This window comes from Selaginella moellendorffii, unplaced genomic scaffold (assembly GCF_000143415.4).
Source record: "Selaginella moellendorffii unplaced genomic scaffold, v1.0 SELMOscaffold_7, whole genome shotgun sequence".
Lineage (NCBI taxonomy): Eukaryota > Viridiplantae > Streptophyta > Lycopodiopsida > Selaginellales > Selaginellaceae > Selaginella > Selaginella moellendorffii.
Window position 1 is genome coordinate 2,890,975 of NW_003314268.1, and position 17,421 is coordinate 2,908,395.

The 17,421-nt window shown below is 48.9% G+C and overlaps 6 protein-coding genes and 1 non-coding gene across 13 annotated transcripts; 3 read left to right on the top strand and 4 right to left on the bottom strand.

Moving 5' to 3' along the window:
• The first annotated feature begins 279 nt into the window (after positions 1–279).
• Positions 280–2,649, top strand: LOC9634056. 6 transcript variants are annotated; one of them, XM_024671062.1, is made up of 14 exons: positions 280–417; positions 488–609; positions 659–744; positions 809–916; positions 977–1,081; positions 1,142–1,347; positions 1,404–1,451; positions 1,496–1,633; positions 1,687–1,786; positions 1,843–1,914; positions 1,962–2,059; positions 2,111–2,228; positions 2,287–2,355; positions 2,406–2,649. In XM_024671062.1, coding segments are annotated over exons 1-14 (1,464 nt in total). In that variant the 5' UTR covers positions 280–415; the 3' UTR covers positions 2,598–2,649. The 6 variants fall into 6 exon arrangements, with proteins under 6 accessions (XP_024526830.1, XP_024526833.1, XP_024526831.1 ...); XM_024671065.1 differs by having other exon boundaries at positions 1,511–1,633; XM_024671063.1 differs by having other exon boundaries at positions 488–603.
• On the bottom strand, positions 2,586–4,825 carry LOC9652527 (aldehyde dehydrogenase family 3 member H1). Its single transcript, XM_002966656.2, has 10 exons — positions 4,410–4,825; positions 4,284–4,352; positions 4,137–4,233; positions 3,868–4,074; positions 3,695–3,810; positions 3,538–3,642; positions 3,306–3,478; positions 3,159–3,249; positions 2,953–3,102; positions 2,586–2,900 (listed from the first exon to the last, which is right to left on the bottom strand). The coding sequence occupies exons 1-10, from the start codon at positions 4,779–4,781 to the stop codon at positions 2,661–2,663; spliced, it is 1,620 nt and encodes a 539-aa protein (XP_002966702.2). The 5' UTR covers positions 4,782–4,825; the 3' UTR covers positions 2,586–2,660.
• Positions 4,826–4,905: 80 nt separating this feature from the next.
• Positions 4,906–4,987, top strand: TRNAS-AGA. Its single transcript has one exon. It is a non-coding gene; the product is annotated as a tRNA-Ser (tRNA).
• A 106-nt stretch (positions 4,988–5,093) lies between these two features.
• Positions 5,094–9,962, bottom strand: LOC9634057 (magnesium-chelatase subunit ChlH, chloroplastic). 2 transcript variants are annotated; one of them, XM_024671056.1, is made up of 8 exons: positions 9,733–9,962; positions 9,611–9,666; positions 9,498–9,554; positions 8,161–9,430; positions 8,018–8,100; positions 6,150–7,958; positions 5,598–6,074; positions 5,094–5,530 (listed from the first exon to the last, which is right to left on the bottom strand). In XM_024671056.1, exons 1-8 carry the CDS (start codon positions 9,803–9,805, stop codon positions 5,150–5,152), a joined length of 4,206 nt encoding a protein of 1,401 aa, XP_024526824.1. In that variant the 5' UTR covers positions 9,806–9,962; the 3' UTR covers positions 5,094–5,149. The 2 variants fall into 2 exon arrangements, with proteins under 2 accessions (XP_024526824.1, XP_002966703.2); XM_002966657.2 differs by having other exon boundaries at positions 9,611–9,669; positions 9,733–9,961.
• Positions 9,963–10,280: 318 nt separating this feature from the next.
• On the top strand, positions 10,281–12,259 carry LOC9634058 (inositol oxygenase 1). The gene is made up of 10 exons (XM_002966298.2): positions 10,281–10,502; positions 10,581–10,662; positions 10,738–10,942; positions 11,035–11,094; positions 11,146–11,198; positions 11,297–11,419; positions 11,507–11,576; positions 11,698–11,776; positions 11,869–11,950; positions 12,020–12,259. The coding sequence occupies exons 1-10, from the start codon at positions 10,351–10,353 to the stop codon at positions 12,047–12,049; spliced, it is 936 nt and encodes a 311-aa protein (XP_002966344.2). The 5' UTR covers positions 10,281–10,350; the 3' UTR covers positions 12,050–12,259.
• Positions 12,172–14,746, bottom strand: LOC9652528 (GATA transcription factor 15). Its single transcript, XM_024671068.1, has 5 exons — positions 14,323–14,746; positions 13,648–13,985; positions 13,244–13,564; positions 12,703–13,156; positions 12,172–12,629 (listed from the first exon to the last, which is right to left on the bottom strand). Exons 2-4 carry the CDS (start codon positions 13,708–13,710, stop codon positions 12,713–12,715), a joined length of 828 nt encoding a protein of 275 aa, XP_024526836.1. The 5' UTR covers positions 13,711–13,985; positions 14,323–14,746; the 3' UTR covers positions 12,172–12,629; positions 12,703–12,712.
• Positions 14,747–15,143: 397 nt separating this feature from the next.
• LOC9634059 (dnaJ protein ERDJ3A) lies at positions 15,144–17,349 on the bottom strand. Its single transcript, XM_024671060.1, has 6 exons — positions 17,234–17,349; positions 17,050–17,179; positions 16,518–16,993; positions 16,112–16,450; positions 15,733–16,056; positions 15,144–15,675 (listed from the first exon to the last, which is right to left on the bottom strand). Exons 1-6 carry the CDS (start codon positions 17,315–17,317, stop codon positions 15,397–15,399), a joined length of 1,632 nt encoding a protein of 543 aa, XP_024526828.1. The 5' UTR covers positions 17,318–17,349; the 3' UTR covers positions 15,144–15,396.
• Between the last annotated feature and the right edge of the window lie 72 nt (positions 17,350–17,421).

Genomic DNA, 17,421 nt, shown 5'->3' on the forward strand with positions numbered 1-17,421 from the left:
AGAAAATTTTGGCTTATGTGGAGCTTAAAGACAAGAAGCTCTTTGAGCACTCAACCAACTCTGAATTTTGCGCAGCGGACAATGACCGTCACGTCATGCTTAAGGGTCAGAAGGGTTAGGGCTAGGGCTAGGGTAAGGGTATTAATAATAGGAAGGGTATTAAAGTAAAGCATATTCGAGAAGCAGCTACCCTTAACGGGCCCACCTCGCATGCCCTAATCCACGTCACGCCCTCGACAAATGCTTCTATAATTTTTCAAAGATCGATTATTCAAATGTAGAGCCCTAATATTTTTATTTTCTTCCTTGATCCGCAAGGAGGAGATTCACGAGTAGGCAGCAAGCAAAGCGATGGCGCTGCCGCGAACAAAATGCAGCTGGGCGGGGGCGCCATCCCTCTATTCTTGCCAAAGCAATGTAAGTACACTGCGTATGTTTGATTCTTTCATCTTTCTCGCCCGCCCCCTGATTGTGCTTCTTGTCACAGGGGCAGGTCGGAGATCGAATTGCGAGTGGAGGACCACAGCATCCGCCTCAAGCGGGAGATTGTGATCGAGATTCCCAAGAAGGAGCTCATCTCCAAGCTCTGTTCTTCCATTATCGGTCAGGGTACTAGATTGCGTAGCATTTTGGTTTATAAGACCCCTTGCCTTTTCAGCGCATCGGGATGATTTTCTGCTGCTTTGTGACAAGCTGGAGCAAATAATCGCCTTGCAGTACCGCTCTAGACGAGAGAATCTCACTGTAAGCTACAGCGTCTGGTCTACTGTTTCAAGTTTTCTTCTCTTTCATTGAAAGAACATTGCAGGATGTCTATGAGCTCTTCAATCCTCTTGGCAATGTCAAGAAGCTGGAAAGCTTTTCTGAAGCCCAAGTCAAGGAAAGTCAGGATAGATTTCTCGAGCTTTTATCCGACGTAAGTGTCTCTCACTTTTCCTGCTACGGTTCAGTGATTATAATATAGACAAGCTCTCAGGCCATGGACAAAAGTAACTTCAAGCCTTTGAGCGCGCAAGAGCTGAAAGTGGCCACCTCCAGTCAGTATCTCTTCCATTTGACCACGAAAATCAATCGGAAAAAGGTTGTAGTATAGGATGAAGAATTAATTCTGAATGACGACGTCTTTCCTTCTGTTGTCCAGCTTGACGATCAGTTCTTCAAGGACTCGAAATATCACGATATCAATCCTGGCGGGGACTTAGGCTCCCTCTACGTAATATTTCGTCGAGGCATTGGGATAGATAGAAAGAGCGGTCAGTTCTATCAAGCAAAGATTGATTGCATCCTTAAATTTTGCTGGAACACCATCAAACTCTATGCTGTGAAAGCATGGCGCTGGCTCTTGGGGTATGTGAGCCCATACTTCTTCTGATCCTTACAAGGTTGGTGAGCTTTTGCCGCAGGAAGTCTGTTGCAGAAGAGTCTAAGAGTCGCGAGTCGGAACCTGCAAGGTAAGTTTTATTCATTTACTCCGAAGCACTTACAATAATCTTAGTTCACTCTATGGCAGGACGTCTGAGAACTTCGTATGTGTGAAGCGAATTCACGTGTCAAACTCGTTCCGATTTAAGAAGTTTTTTCAGAAGCTCGATCTGCAAGAGCCAACTTTTGATCACATGATCATAGTCTACAGGTTGTTTTCATGAGTTGTTTTGAGAGTTTTCGCTGAATTGAGATTGCGTACAGGAAAGCCACAAGTTTGACCCATACTTCCTGCCATGGAGAGCGCGGCATTCACATAAGGCACTACAAGGGAATTCCAATGGCAGACATGGAGCTTATCCTGGTATCATATCCGATGCTATATCTCTCACTTATCTCACGATTTTGTTTTTATTACAGCCCGCTAAAAAGCATCCAAAGCTCCCATTTACGGACTGGATCACACTTTTGGTGTTCTTCTTCATTTCTCTAGTAAGTCCAATGTTTTCAGAATTAAGCTTATCGCTCAAGGTCTTTAGGTGGGGATTCTATCAGCCTTGCGGCAGCACAATCCCATGGGCCTGGTGATCGGAATGCTTGTAGTGTTTTTCAGTTATGCCACAAAAGTTTATCTTACGTAAGTGAAGCAACTAAGGCTTTTCCCATCGATTTTCCACTATGAATTCAGGTTCACTATGAATGTTCTCGAGTACGAGAGGCTCATCAACAAGCTCATGGAGGATAAACAGCTTGATTGTGGACATGGAACTCTCTTGTATGTTATGGATGAGGCCATCCAGCAAGAGGTGAGAAGGATATTAACTCATGGAGCTCTTTAAAATGGTGTCTGTCTGCATAAAACAGGTGAAAGAGGCTATTATAGCGTACTATGTTTTACTTAGGCAGCCTGACGAAAAGAGTCTTGACGAAAAGGTTTGTCTAATTTACATTTGCGTTCTGGGAATCGCTAAGTTTCATTGCAGGAGCTGCAAGTTCAATGCAATAATATTCTCATGGACTCCTTCCAGAGTGGGACGAGTGAATTCCAAGTCAAGGATGCTGTTGGTAAGCTCCTGAGACTTGGGATTGTGGAGGAAAGCGGAAATCTTTTCAAGACCACACCTCCAAAAGACGCGATCGAAATTATTCGTAAAAGAATGATAGAAAGCATATGATATCCTATCAAAACTTTCAACATTTAAAATTATAAAGTTGAGTTCCGCAGTATAGAGGATCTATCATGATCTTAGATTTTGGAGTAAGGCCTTGATCGCTTCCAGATAGTTCCCTTGAAGAAAATTCCTTACAAAATTTTGCTTGGCAATGGTGTAAGGAGGATATCGCGACGCCATGTCCGCCCAGAAGCCTCGGTACAAAACGGCCTTTCTGTGGCTGAAAGCATCGAAAGAGAACTTGCCATGGTACGCCCCCATTCCACTGTGCCCGACGCCACCGAAAGGCATTGTCTCGGTGACAAACTGCGAAGAACCAAAAACATCAACAATCCACCAACAAAACTTCCACACGTACATGTAAAACAGTGTCATTGACAACCATGCCTCCCGCTGATGTTTCGCTGACCACCTTCTTCTCCAGAGCTTTGTCGCGAGTGAAGAGATAGAGGGCCAGAGGTTTGGGCCTCGTGTTTACAAAGCTCATGGCGGATTCCATGGAGTCAACCTGTTATTGTTGAAAAATTGAGTATGTGTGCCGCACTGGAGGAAAAAAAAACTCACCGGGATGACGGGCAGCAGTGGTCCAAAAATCTCCTCCGTCATGACGGCACTGTCCGCGGGAGGATCGAGGATAACAGTGGGAGCGATGAACCTGGGCGCTTCAGGGAAATAGTAAGACACGAACAAGAAAACAAAAAATGAACGTACAGCTTGTTTGAGTCCCGTGCTCCTCCAAACACTATCTTGTCTTTCACCCCGTCCTCGTCCAAGAGGCCCGTGAGGCGTTCAAAGTGAGAGCCATTGACGACGCGAGCGATGTCCTTGGACCTGCTTGGATCATCCCCATAGAATTCAAGCAAACACTCCTTGATGGCAGTTATCTGCGACAACTTAATGTTGAAGCGACAGAAGAAAGAGGCGAGAGAATTAAAAAGCGTACCAATTTTGGTACCACCGATTCGTCAGCAAGGATATAATCGGGAGAGATGCAAGCTTGTGCGTTGTTGTTACCCCATTTCCCAAGAGCAATTCTCCTCGCAGTCACCTAATGTAAGTCAAGTTAGGAATGGACTCACAAGTTACGCAATGGACTGTACCTTGACATCTACATTGGAATCAACAAGAACCGGGGACTTTCCCCCCAGCTCCAACACCACCGGTGTCAGATTCTTGGCAGCAGCAGCCATGACTATCTTGCCCACACGCGTGCTCCCTGCGATGATAGAGTGAGTTCCTCCTTCGTCCGGTTGAAAAGAAGTTATCAACTTACCAGTGTAGAAAATCTTGTCCCACTGCTGATCCAGAAGAGCTGTTGTCTCCGGAACACCTCCTTCTACAACGCGAATGGCCTTCTTGTCCAAGTACAAAGGAACCAGTTTTGCAAGCAAAGCAGCAGTGGCCGGTGCAAGCTCCGATGGTTTCAAGACCACCGCGTTCCCAGCACAGATGGCACCGATGACGGGATCCAGAGACAGCACTACAGGAAAAGAAAAGAAAACACTAGTCATGAGAACTAGCCACAGATTTCCAGAGACTCACGAAAAGGGAAGTTCCAGGCAGAGATAACGAGCGCAACGCCGAGGGGCTCTGGGACGATTTCTCCGGATGAAGGAAAGCTGATCATCGATGTAGAGACCTGCCAGCAGCAAAAGACGATCTTTTGCAAAATCGATCGATCAAAACTACCTTCTCTGGAGCCATCCAGCTCCTGAGATGTTTCAGAGCATTCGTACACGAATTGGCTATCGTGGAGAGCTGAGACAACAAAAACTTATAGAGCGACAAAAACAAAGGAAGAAAAAAATCTCCCACCTCCGCAACATATGTCTCGTACGCTGGCTTCCCGATATCCCGATCCAGCGCCTCGATGATCTCCCCCTCCCGCTCATCGATCATCCGTAGCATGGCGCGGAGCTGCGCCGCGCGCCAATCCATGGGGCGCGTCCGCCCGCTCCGGAACTCATCGCGCAGCTCCGCGACCAGGCGATCGGTTTGCAGTGGATCCATGGCGACTGACGCAGTGCAAGTGGCGGCCGCGAGACCTCGTCGAGGTGAGAGGGAGAGGTAGCCAGGACGAAATCGCGCCGCGCGAGAACGACAACAAGACGCCCGTGAGAGTAGGCCCAGCTTACCGAAAGCAACAGCACGCTGACTGGCCGGGATCTTTCCGGGCACTGCCGCCATGATCGCTCAGCACGATGCTCCTGTTCTTCCTCCTCCTCCCCCATCGAATAAAATATTTGCCCTAGATTTTAGAAAAACGCTCGCGGTCTTGGCGGGAAGAACACTTCCATGGCGTGTAGGTGACGTGGACGTGCCGGAGTGGTTATCGGGCATGCCTAGAAAGCATGTGAGTTTTACTCGCGCAGGTTCGAATCCTGCCGTCCACGAAAGTTTCTTTTTTATCGAGTTTTAACCTTGTGACAACCAAGTTACTGATGTAAAAATAAAAACTTTGATCACTTGGTAACTTTTGTTGTAAACATAATCCATCAGGTAACAAAAACCGTGGTAATTTATTCCTGTAAAAATAATTTACAATGTGTCACCTTTTAGTTCCTCTCGACCCCTTCGATGCGATCCTCCACTTCGGCGTATAACTGGCGGAGCTTCTCCAAGTTCTCGTCCGAGGTCTCCCAGTAGCCGCGGCCGTTGGCTTCCAAGAATGTGGCGACGAGCTTGCGGAAGGAGTTTGGATTGGTCTCGAGCAGCCGCTTTTGCATCGCCTCGTCCTCGATGAACGTCGTGTTGGCCTCCTCGTAGACCCAGTTATCGACTTGGCCGGAGGTGGCGCTCCACCCCATGGTGTTCGTCAGCCTCTTCTCGATCTCGCGCACGCCCTCGTAGCCGCTCGACAGCATGCCTTCGTACCACTTTGGATTCAGCAGCTTGGTTCTCGCGTCCAGCCTCACGGTTTCGCCGAGAGTTCTTACCTGTTTGATCGATGAGAAGCTTGTTAGATCTTGGAAGAACAAGAAGCTAGAAACACTCCACTCTTACCTGAGCGTTTGCCGTGGTTGTGTCGGCAATGTACGCGCTGGGCTTCTTCTTGTCGCCTCGGAGGCTCTGGACGAGTTTCGTGGGGTCCGAGTCGAAGTAGTGGCTGACGTCCGTGAGGGAGATCTCCGACGAGTCGAGGTTCTGGAAAGTCGCGTCTGCCGTTGCCAGAGCCGCTTCGAAGATCTTGCGCTTCTCGCTCATCCCCGCGCCTGGGGTGTCGGAGTCGAAGGCGAAGGATTTCCTCGTCAGGTACATGTCCTGCAGCTGCTTTTCGTTGTCCCACGACGAGTTTTCCACCGCCAGGTTGACGTTGGAGGAGTAAGAGCCCGAGGCGTTGGAGAAGATGCGTGTTGCAGCTTCGCGAACTTCCACGCCGAGGCTCTTGGCCTGCTCCAGCACATGCTTGCGGACGAAGTTTTGCTCGGCAGGCTCGTCCAGCTCTGCGACCATCTTCACTGCTCGATCGAGCAAATTCATCTACACGAGCGAACTTTGGTCAGTGTCGAATCTCAAACAAAGAAAACTGATGATACAACAAGGAAGAAAACTGACCTGGTTGATGAACAAGTCTCTAAACACCCCGGAGCAATTCACCACGACGTCGATCCTTGGCCTCCCTAGCTCCTCCAGCGACACAGGCTCGATCTTGTTAACACGTCCCAAGGCGTCCGGCACCGGCTTGACTCCAAGCATCCATAGAACTTGAGCAAGCGACTCTCCATAAGTCTTGATGTTGTCCGTTCCCCACAGCACCAGAGCTATTGTCTCGGGATACTTTCCCTCGTTTTCCAGCTTCTGACGCTCCAGCAGGCGCTCCACCACGACTTTGGCGCTCTGAAGAGCAGCTATCGTCGGGATTGCTTGCGGATCCAATGCATGGATGTTTTTTCCAGTCGGAAGAACTTTCGGATTCCTGATAGGATCTCCTCCTGGACCGGGTTCCACATATCTCCCTTCTAGAGCTTGCTTAAGTCCCTGAAGTTCGTTGTCCGCCACGATGAGCTTGAGACACTCGTTGAGAAAATCGAAAAGAACCCGCAGCTTTTCCTGGTTGGCGTCCCTGAACTTCGTTTGGTATACCACCTCAAGCCACGGCTCTTTTCTTCCCATGTTGAGAAAGCCAAAGTTTCCCAGCTTGTCGAGGACATTGACGACTTGGCCGTTCTTGTTAGTTGTCTTGTTGACGTAGCAAGATATGATCTCCCGGCACGTATCAGTTATCTCCTTGAGAAGCTCCACGTCTTCTAGATTTCCCTTGTCTGCGTTCCTGTAAACGCTCTCCATATCCTTACCAACGGCCGAAGCTAGAATCCCAGGAAGACCATAGATGTTCTCGTCTGGCCTGTCCAAAGCGGCAATATTGACGAGCGTTGCCACAGCTTCTAAGGCAGTCGGAGGCTCTCCAATGACGTGCAAGCCGCAAGGCAATAGCCGGGACTCAATCTCCATGATCTTTCCGTATATTTTTCCCACCACCAAGTCCCTCTCCTCCGGGTTTAAGTCGGCTTCTTCCTCTGGCAATGCCACATCTTTGTCAAGGTTGCACTGTTTTGCCGTGCTTATGATGCTGCTAACGATCTGGTTTCCTCGGCCGCTGTCTTTGAGAGACTGATATGATGCAATGAGCTCGCTGAGCTGCTTCAGCCCCTTGTAAAGACCGGCATTCTCCGCTGGAGGCGTTAAATAGCTGATGGTGTTTGCATAGCTCCTCCGCTTGGCAATAGTGGCTTCGGAAGGATTGTTTGCTGCGTAGTAGTAAACGTTGGGAATGTTTCCGATCAAGCTGTCTGGGAAGCAGGCGTCGCTCATTCCAACTTGCTTTCCGGGCATGAACTCGAGCGAGCCATGAGTACCAAAGTGGAGAACTGCGTCCGCTTCAAATATCCTCTCGAGAAACGTGTAGTAAGCCGCAAAACCGTGGTGAGGGCTGGCAGACTTCGCAAACAAAAGTCTCATAGGATCGCCTTCATATCCAAAAGTTGGCTGCACTCCAATAAAAACGTTTCCATATTGCTTCCCGTAGACGAGTAAGTTGGCACCATCTGAGTTTAGATTCCCTGGTGGCTTACCCCAGCTTTCTTCCAAAGATTTGGCATACGGAGTCAGCTTCTCATACTCTCGAACGCTCATCTTGTATGCGACGTTCAGGTTGGGGCTGCTAAACTTCGCTTCTTTGTCGTGAAGAATGTCCTCGATCAGGCCCTCGGCTGTTTCTGGCAGACCATCTACGTTGTAGCCGTCCTTTTTGAGATCCGTTAGAACACTGAAGATTGAAGAGAACACGTTGAGATAAGCCGCGGTTCCCACATTTCCTTTATCTGGTGGAAAGCTGAAGACTGTGACCGCGAGTTTCTTATCTGCCTGCATGTCGTCCACGTTTTAAACGTTTTCGTGGAGATACAAAATCAACAAAAGCTTACCACACTCTTTCGCTTTAGATTGGCCCACTTAACAGCCCGGGTGCAAAGCTGCTCCACACGATGGTGTAAAGCATGCGACTTTCCTGAAAGAAACAAAGGAAAACGTTCGTTAGAAAACCAAATAAATCAAAGCTGAGCAGTACCTGTCCGACTGTCGCGACCAGAGAAGACAATTGGTTCCAATCCTCCGTCTAGTTCCGGCAAAGCAACTTGAAGAGCCACCTGAATTGGATGAAGACCCAGCGTGCTTCCAAGCCATTCTTCCGTGGTTTGGAAAACAAGAGGAAGCGCCACGAGATATGGGACGTCCAGCTTTGTTAGAGCCTCCACTGCTCGAGGGTGGTCTTGACTGGCAGGCCCTCCGACCAGTGCAAATCCGGTTAGCGACACCACCGACTGAACAAGTGGCTTCTTCGAGATGGGATCGTATAAAAACCTCTCCACCGGCATGGAAAAGTCGAGTCCTCCTGCGAATATTGGCACGACTTTGGCACCTTTAGCTTCCAGTCCCATGACAACGGCTACGTAGTGACCATCATCCCCCGTTACAATGTGACTTCTCTGGAGAATAAGGCCGACTATGGGAGCATTCGGATCTTTCAGGCTGTCGCTCATGTCTCTTCTCGTCCCGTACCAGTTCAAGTACTCTTTCACGTCGTCAAACATCGTAGGAGCGAGCGGATGCCATATCCCAGTGTCCAGAAAGACTACAGGCTCTCCATATGCTAAATCCTTCCCCTTGAGACTTGGAACGTATGACCCCGAAACCATGAGCAGCAAGTTCTCTAAATTCTCTGACGAGCCTCCTAACCAGAACTGTAAGCTCATAAGGAACTTCCTCGCATCCTGAGCCTTGTCGGATGGCAGATACTTGAGAACTTTCGGAATTGTCCTGACCAACTTGAGCATCGACTCTTCAAATCTTCCGCCGTTTTCTTTCTTCTTCCTCCGTATCAGCTGAGCGATGGCACTTTTGCTCTGTCCCAGCTGCGACATGGCGAAGGATCCCAGCTTGTTTAGTCTCATCACCTCCGGCATTGACGGGAAGACAAGAACAGCGTCCATCCTTTCTCTTTCCTTCTCCAGCGCCTCTTTCACCTTCTGCGCGAGCTCCTCGACAAATATGAGCGATCCTATGAAAATGTTGGCGTTGGAGAGATCCTTGCAAAACATCTCGTAGTTGTCCTTGTCCCTGAGCTCCTCGACCAAGTAGCCTACCACCTCAAACTGGACGTCGTTTCTAGCTTTGTTGAGCTTCCTCACCGCCGCGGAGAGTGAGGACTGGTATTGTGCCTCAAGAACAACGTAGACCACCTTGACAACCGTTGTGCTCGGCCTGGCTTCCGGGACGATCCTTCGCACATCGGGCCTGGTTTGAGTGAAGAGACCATTTCCCATCATTGCTGAGATTTTCTACACACATTTTTCAAAGAACATCTAGTCAAGCTATGAAAGAAAAGAGAAGACAAAGACGCTTTACCGTGCTTTGACGCGTCGATGGAAGAATCCTTGTCGCGGCCGATAGACTTGAAAGGTCCTGTGAAAGTTTTCAAGGAAAACAATCATACTTCTAGCTCATAGCAAGAAACTCACAGCTCTGAGATGATCATCGAGGTCATTGTAATATCTAAGTCCTTCGTATCCAGCTCCTACTGCACCAATCAATCCAGCATTCTCAGCTTCCATGGAACAAAATGACTGCTAAGAGAGATTACCTCTGCCTCGAGAGTGAGAATGCACTGACAAAATTCCTAGCGAAGACGCTGCCGCGCAAAGCGAAGACGCCATGAATGACGATCTCGATCGATTCCCTAGCCCGCGATCGAGATCCCCGATCGAAATATCACAATGCAGGAAGATTCATGGCCCCCGGAGCTCCCAAAACCTCGATCGCTTGACGCTCCCGCTCAACCGGCCCGTTAAAACCTAGCTCCAACCCCCAGACATGGTCATACGACTTCCACGTGTCACGGGAGCTCGTGAGCCACAAGCCATGATCGTGTGGTGATAAGGTAGGCGAGCTGTGATTGGCCGTCCCGGATTCGAGCATTGTGCGCCAAGGGCGATGGTATCAAACCAAGAAGATCCTCTTGCTAAATAACAAAATATCTGCATCTCACGAAAGTAAAGTATCCTTTGGTAAAGTATATGCCTATTTTTAAACGCGTCATGTCTATCCTCTGAGTCAGCATGCCACGCCGGCTGACCAGTCAAAGTTGGCACATCCAAGGCGAATATTTTTGTCCGGGGAAGAACTCTAACGCGGTCTTTAGGTTTTCCTATTTCTTGTGGTTTGATCGATCGATCTAGGCGGGAGGAGCGACGGCGCGAGGATGGGAGTGGACGCGATACCGGCATTGATCGATCCGTCGCGCAGGAGCTGGGACGATCCAGCTCCCGACGACGCGGAGATCGCCAAGGGTATGATCGGATCCATGCAAGCATTTGAGAAGCCTGGAGCGAACGCGTTTGGGCACGAGTTCCGGTAATAATAACTTTCCTTTTAGTTTTGTTTTAGCTCGATCTCTCTCGCTCCACTGATGTGTGTTTGTGATCTTGGAAGGGAGTATAACAAAGAAAGCGAGCGGAGTTCTGGAGTGGAGAGTTTCTATAAGATCAACCACACGAATCAAACATATGACTTCGTAAGGGTCATCGTAGCAAATCCTGCTTGTCACTGACGAGCATTGTATATATCTTGTTCTCTTCCATTCCTGCAGGCAATGGAGATGAGGAAGAAACACCTTGTTCTTGACAAGGCCGTGATGGGCATCTGGGAATGCTGCGAGCTTCTCAACGAGTACGTCGACGAGAGCGATCCGGATCTGGACGAGCCCCAAATCGAGCATCTCTTGCAAACAGCGGAAGCTATTCGCAAGGATCATCCAAACGAGGACTGGTTCCATTTAACTGGCCTCATTCACGGTAAAAAATAGATAGATATGATCTCTTGACACGCAGCTTTTCTTGACTATTCTTCTTCGTCGTGTTGTTTCTAAATTTTTTTATCCTGGCAGACCTTGGCAAGGTGTTGCTGCACCCCAAGTTTGGCGAAGAACCGCAGTGGGCTGTCGTGGGTTCGTGCTTGTAAACTAGCGAGCGTACTCACAATTTCTTTTATCTCTCAGGTGATACATTCCCGCTAGGATGCCCGTTTAGCAAATCGATCGTGCACTCGGAGGTGAGTAGCTCTTTTATTTTAGATCTCGATTGAGCAAGCAAGGAAAGGAAGAAAGAAGAAAAACAAATCTCGGAGAAAGTTCTCACCTTTTTGAACAGTTTTTTGACAGAAACCCAGATTCTCGTGACCCCAGGTTTAACACCGGCAATGGCGTGTACGAGCTAGGCTGTGGACTTGACAAGATAGTCATGTCATGGGGCCACGACGAGTATCTGTATCAGGTGTGGTAAACTTTGCTTTTCTCGTGATGCTCGTCCTTGTTCTTACTGTTTAGTTATACAACACTTAAACGAGCTTTAACTTTGTAGGTGCTCAAGCGAAACGATTGTAATTTGCCTCCACAAGCTCTTTTTATCATTCGGTACCACTCCTTCTACGGTAATATTGTATTGCCTGCGCACGAGAATCTTTCCAGAAGTTTGTTGATGTGGAGCATTCGCATAGTTGTTTCACTTGTGCTTTGTTTTGTTGTCGCCTTACAATTTATGTTTCCGTGCAGCTTTGCATCGAGCTGGAGATTACAAGCAGTTTATGGACGACTTCGATCGCGAGATGTACCCGTGGCTCGAAGAGTTCAAGTAAGCAAAGAGAGAGCTTAGATTGCTAGTCTCTGGTTAGCGGCTTAAGCTGCGAAAACCCTACTGACAAATCCCTGTTCTGTCGTTTGCAGCAAGTATGACCTTTACAGCAAGAGCAAAGTCAGAGTCGATGTGGAAGCCGCAAAACCATATTACCTCTCACTCATTGACAAGGTGAGTTCTAAGTTCTCTCTTTGTTCTATCAAGAACACTCAAAATGGGATCTTGATCTCTTCTTGGCAGTATTTCCCAAACAAAGCGATCAAATGGTGAGACGAAACCTGGCACGAAACCATTTATTGGTATTTCGTACAGATCGCAATAAAAGCGACAAAGCCGCGGAAAAAGGCCAAGGAAAGCATCTTTACTCGATTGGAGGCATCGGATCCCGTTTGTCGTTTAGCAACATATTGAATTGATCACGTTTCTCTATTGGAAACTTCATACAGTAAGAAAAAAAAGAAAAGAAAAACCTTTTTTTTTCATCTCTTTCTCACTCTCTGTTATTTCTCATACTAGGTAGTTTAGAAGGGAAAAAAAAACAAGAGAACAAAGAGCTAGAGTCTCTCAAAAAGCCTGCACAAGGAGTTCTTCTATAGAAGGACAGTGGTTAAAAGAGCAGGACTACCAAAGCACCCACCTATATACAAATGGCTCACTGTTTTTGGATGGAAGATGATATATAAGTTTATGTTGCAAGATAATAGATAGTGTTGTGTTCCCGAAAAGTTGTGAAGGAAGCAAAGATCATTGCTGGCTCTTGTTATTTTTAATCCTCCTGCCACTCATTCTAGCTCGCTTGAGATCTCGATTCGTTCTTCCAGCTTCACAGGGAAAGAGCTGAGAGGTGTTCCTGTAGAACGCGACTTGATGGATCAGCACAGCTTTGAAAGGATTGATGTTGTGGAAGAGAAAAAAGGAGGTACCTCTCAGGAGCTACGCGTTGACGAGGCCGCAAGCCAGAGCCATGAGAAGTGCCGCGCCTTCTTCCTCGTCCTTGGTTTGATGAGATTTCCTAAACGTGTTGAATCTAGCGGACCTGCTGCCCCACTTTGGAGTGTGGAAGCCCGAGGGGAGCGACCGCCTTGTGCACACTCGCCGTGGCACCGGAGCCTGCCGGGACGAGCACTGCTGCTTAAACACCACCTGGCTGCTGCTACACGAGGCCTTCTCCTCCACGGCCTCGCGCTTCTCCCCGCGGACGACGAGCCGGCTCCTCCTGTGGCCGTGTGAGCGCTCGGTCTCCTCCACTGCCTCGGCCTTACGCTTCGGAGACTTTGTCGACAGCTTCTGTGGCTGCTCGTGTGGATCGCTGCTGTTCGAGGTGCGTTTAGTGCTGCCAACCTTCTTGTAACGAATGCCGCATGCATTGCAAAGAGACTGCACCCAAAGAGGAGAGAGCCCAAGGTTAGAGATCTCTACACCGAATGGAAGAACGTAAAGGATAAAAGGAAAGTATTTAAGTACCTTGGGACCACAAGGCCCATTTCTCCAGAGTGGAGTCTTGGTCGCTCCACACTGCGTACAACTCCTGGACGGACTGGTTGCACCAGGGGACATCTCAGACGAGGAAGCTGCGCCATCCGATGCGTGATTGCGAGGTGGAGAATGTGAAGTGATCACCGCCAGCCGTCCACACAGGCTTTTGCCGTCTAAAAGCTCTGATTTTCTTTCGAGCTTGGGCTTGATCCACTCCTCATCGGATCTCTCGCCGAGCTTCGCAATCTCGACTTTCGAGTCATTATCTTCATCCATTGATGAATACTCGGACTCAATGAGGTGCTTAACCTGAAGTTTAGCCATACAAAAATACAGTAAGAAAAAGGAAAGCAAACGTAGAGGCTCAGCCTAGAATGAGAGGAAAAACCAACCTTTTTCATAGTTCCTGGGAAATCCCCCGCGGTAGTACTAGACGTGACGCTAACCTTCTCCATGGTTGAGATACGAGCTACTTCACTTTCACAGATCCCTACTAAGATCCCCAGATCTTAAGCTGATCTCTTGGCACCAGGCCTGCAGATCGTCATTGCAATGAAAACCGCATCATTTCCACCTTAATGCAAGGCTTAAGATCCCCAGGGAAAGAACCCGGTTGATGCCGCTAAACTGTAGAACTCACTAGCCTGTAATCGTGACAAGAGCGTCGCATTTGGATCGATCTCTGCTCCAGTCGGCCAGCCACGAGGACCCAGAAGGGCTTTTGCGCATCCTGGAAACACCATCAAAGCATCTTCTTTAGCGTAAGAGAAAGATCGGCGATCTTTGCCTAGAAAGACCCAAGATCCACAAACTAAACCCAAACAGACAATCCCAGGCAGCCCAGGCACCCAAGATCTCCCGATCTTTGAGATCGACGATCCAAGGAGGCAGAAAGAATGCAGGTTCGCACACAAAACGATGACCTACAAGGCCAAGCAGTGCCAAGACCGCGCAAGATCGGCGATCTGATCACCCAGGAATGCATAATCCCGCAATCGCAATCATCCGGCACAGATCACACGGCAGATCGGCAAGCAGGCATCACATAGATCTGATCCGAGACTGACCTGCAGCTCAATGTAAACCCTCCCGGCGCCCAATCCCTGATCCGCCACAGATCGCACAAGAAATGCTCCAATTCCTGCCGCTCCACGCCCAGGGCAAGCCGTGCGAGGCCTAATCGGCGCCAAATTCTGGGCGCCCCAGCCGGCGATCCCGCAGAAGAAACGACCCCGCCGCCTGATCTAGCCCTGGATCGCCACAAAGAGGATCCGAATTCCACACGCGCCGATCGGGCAACGGGCCAGTGCCAATGAATCGAACGAGATCTTTGGCGCCGAGACGATGGAGAAAGAAGAAGAAATGAGAAAAGAGGGCAATGCAACACAGCATTCAAGGCGGCAAACAAAGGCCCTACGGCTGGGCGCTTGAGGCAATCCAGACCGTCGAGTTTCCGCGCTACAAATCACCGCCGCCGTCGATCGCCCAGGCCACCTCGATGTCGTTGATCCCTACCAAGCTGGCTTCATCGGGCCCGTTATCTTGGCGCGGCCATCTCGCGCCGTTGGATCTCGAGACGTCGATGTCGTATCCAACGGTGGGTTACGCGCATCCGCAGATCTCCAGCCGTCGGCGTTTTATGGAATCCCAACCGTTCAGATACCTCGACACGCGGACACAGCCGATGTGCGCCACGTTTGCAAGTTCTCGGTCGTCAATTGTGGTGCTTGTTGATCGATCGATGTGTTCTACCTGACCGGTGTGTGCTTTGATCGATCCGAAATGAAAGAAGTTAAAGATTTTTCTTGGATGTCCCAAACAAAAGGAGGTTTAATCCGAGTAGAATAACTTGCGAGAAGAGCTCGAAGTTTGAGAATGATCAGAGACGAGAAAAACACGTCGTCTTTGAATTTATGTCAACTTTGAAAAAAAACTTTTGCTTAAAATCTGGGAACTGGAGTTAATCCTCTCAATGCATATTCTTCTACCGTACACTACTTTTGGATATTTTTCTTTGTACACGTTATGTAATCGACTGTTGATTGATGCGTTCTACTTGACCGGCGTGCTTGATCGATCCTGGAAGAGGAAAAAAGGAGATTACAAGCTAGCGTGCAATTCTTCGCGAGAAGACGAGTTTCTCAGGAGATCAATGGCTCTTTCTTCACATTTTGGAACTGCACTTCGCCGTTGAGAGCCTCGCTCACAAAGTTCTCGATTGCAGCTGACGTGAATGGGCCTGTGTGAGTAGCAAACCTCTTCTTTCGAAACTTGAAAGCCACCAATGCCGGATCTTGCTTCTCTAGCCTCTTGTCTCCAAATGCCTTCACGAATTTGGCCTGAGAAGCACCGTCCACGTACACGTACGAGACAGCGACCGAGGAAGATCTAGTAGCGGGCTGGATGTTCTTCCGAGAAACCTGCGAAACAAAGGAACTTTAGTCCTGTGAAAGCTCTCAATCGCGGACAACACAAACCTCAAGCAGAATCTTTTTCGCCTTCTCCTCTGCGGATTTGGATCTCGTGACCGCGATGACACAAAGTGCGCTTTCGGAGCATAATCTGGAGAAGTTTTCCTTGGTCAGCTTCGAATGGCCGTCACTGGACTTGGTCTCGCGTTTCTCCCTGCGAACGTGTCTGTTTTTGGTCTCTAGATCTTTGAGGAGCCCTTTCAAGTCATCTAGTTTGATGTTCGGGCCTTGGGATAGAATGGTTGCGTCCGAATTTGCCAGAACACCGACCACCGCCGGAAGTTTTGTCACTTTGAACTTTCTTGCCAGCGTGTCGGATATATCCTGTACCTGTGGGAGGACGTAAAAACTGTTTTTAGAACCACGAAACGCAACTATCTCTTGCCTTTTTCTCGAAAAATACTACGCGCTGATGGAAGATTCCGCTCAAGGCTCTCCACATTGCCGGGGTCTCTTTTTTCTTCGTCAAAAGCACGGCTCTGGGAAGGTTGTCGTCTTTCTCGAAAATGTCCTCCTCATCCCCAATTATCCTTGTCGAAAGTCTGGGAAGGAACTCCACACTATAGGCCTCAAGTGCCTTCACTTTCCAATCACCCGTGTACTCAACCAAGGATCTTTTCCTGGATGGCACCCACGGACAAATGTAAAGTTTAGGCTCTTTGAGTACCGAAACGCGCTGTTGCTTGCAAAGGAGCTGGTTACTCTGGCAGTTTATGATTCCTACCTGCATCAAAACATTCGTCAAAGGGAGAAAACAAAAACGAAACGTAAGAGAAAGAAACTACACGTACCTTGATAACCCCGTTCATGTGCTTGGCAAACTCTTCAAGGATACGAGTTCTTTGGTCGAGCGCTGTTGATGAAACGAAGAGCAGCAGCCAGGTTTCCGAGTCATTGAGGACTTGTCTCGTGAACTCTGCCGAACTTAACTGCTGTAGCTGCGATCCAAACTCGGGGCCCGGATTCGAGTTCTTAAAAAATCCCCCAAACATGTCGTCCATGTAGCTCCCAAAGCCACCAAAGTTAAAGCCGTCAAAACTGAATCCATTCGGTCCATCGGAGTGGAACGTATAGCGCTGCTGGTATTCATGCTGAGCATTGCCATACTGGTGCTGTTGTTGTTGAAAATCTCTCTGGAAAGGATCACCACCGCCACCGCCGAAGCCACCGCCGCCGCCGCCGCCGCCGCCAAAACCTCCTCCCGGCGGTGACTCTCCATAGAGATCATACTCCTTGCGCTTCTTCTCGTCACTAAGAATCTCGTAAGCTACACCCTCGTTAGAACGCACTCCCTTGAAAGAAAAAACACAGGATGACGCTTACCATTGCTTATCTCGGAGAATTTGTCTTGCGCGTTCTTCGCCTTGTTCTTGTCCGGGTGATATTGGAGCGAGAGCTTGTGGTAAGCCTTCTTGATTGCGCGCTGATCAGCATTCTTGTCCACGCCGAGAATCTGACGAGAAGAATGAAATTTCTAGCAGCAAATTCTTCAGGACTGTGCGAGTACCTTGTAGAGATCCTTGCTCTCCGCAGGAATCGAGAAGATCAGCAGCACGGAAACTAGAACGACCGTGATCGGCGATCGTAGCATGCTTCCAGCCAGAAACCCTACAATCTGGAATTTTCCAGTGGAGTTTTAAGGTTGCGTGGCTTAAGAGCTCTTGGCCGTCGATAATACCCCCGTGGAAAGATCTG

Coding starts and splice junctions, on each gene's coding strand:
- LOC9634056 (XM_024671062.1), top strand. Junction 610..658: donor TTCTTCCATTATCGGTCAGG/GTACTAGATTGC, acceptor TTGCCTTTTCAG/CGCATCGGGATGATTTTCTG. Junction 2,356..2,405: donor AAAAGAGTCTTGACGAAAAG/GTTTGTCTAATT, acceptor GTTTCATTGCAG/GAGCTGCAAGTTCAATGCAA.
- LOC9652527 (XM_002966656.2), bottom strand. CDS start 4,781: ATGGCGGCAGTGCCCGGAAAGATCCCGGCCAGTCAGCGTGCTGTTGCT. Junction 4,075..4,136: donor TGCCTGGAACTTCCCTTTTC/GTGAGTCTCTGG, acceptor CTTTTCCTGTAG/TGCTGTCTCTGGATCCCGTC. Junction 3,811..3,867: donor GGACAAGATTTTCTACACTG/GTAAGTTGATAA, acceptor CTATCATCGCAG/GGAGCACGCGTGTGGGCAAG.
- LOC9634057 (XM_002966657.2), bottom strand. CDS start 9,805: ATGGCGTCTTCGCTTTGCGCGGCAGCGTCTTCGCTAGGAATTTTGTCA. Junction 9,670..9,732: donor TTCTCACTCTCGAGGCAGAG/GTAATCTCTCTT, acceptor TGATTGGTGCAG/TAGGAGCTGGATACGAAGGA. Junction 7,959..8,017: donor ATCTAAAGCGAAAGAGTGTG/GTAAGCTTTTGT, acceptor GACGACATGCAG/GCAGATAAGAAACTCGCGGT.
- LOC9634058 (XM_002966298.2), top strand. CDS start 10,351: ATGGGAGTGGACGCGATACCGGCATTGATCGATCCGTCGCGCAGGAGC. Junction 10,943..11,034: donor TTTAACTGGCCTCATTCACG/GTAAAAAATAGA, acceptor TTATCCTGGCAG/ACCTTGGCAAGGTGTTGCTG. Junction 11,577..11,697: donor TCGGTACCACTCCTTCTACG/GTAATATTGTAT, acceptor GTTTCCGTGCAG/CTTTGCATCGAGCTGGAGAT.
- LOC9652528 (XM_024671068.1), bottom strand. CDS start 13,710: ATGGAGAAGGTTAGCGTCACGTCTAGTACTACCGCGGGGGATTTCCCA. Junction 13,565..13,647: donor TCCCAGGAACTATGAAAAAG/GTTGGTTTTTCC, acceptor GCTAAACTTCAG/GTTAAGCACCTCATTGAGTC. Junction 13,157..13,243: donor ATGGGCCTTGTGGTCCCAAG/GTACTTAAATAC, acceptor CTTTGGGTGCAG/TCTCTTTGCAATGCATGCGG.
- LOC9634059 (XM_024671060.1), bottom strand. CDS start 17,317: ATGCTACGATCGCCGATCACGGTCGTTCTAGTTTCCGTGCTGCTGATC. Junction 16,451..16,517: donor ACATGAACGGGGTTATCAAG/GTACGTGTAGTT, acceptor GTTTTGATGCAG/GTAGGAATCATAAACTGCCA. Junction 16,057..16,111: donor TAGTATTTTTCGAGAAAAAG/GCAAGAGATAGT, acceptor GTCCTCCCACAG/GTACAGGATATATCCGACAC.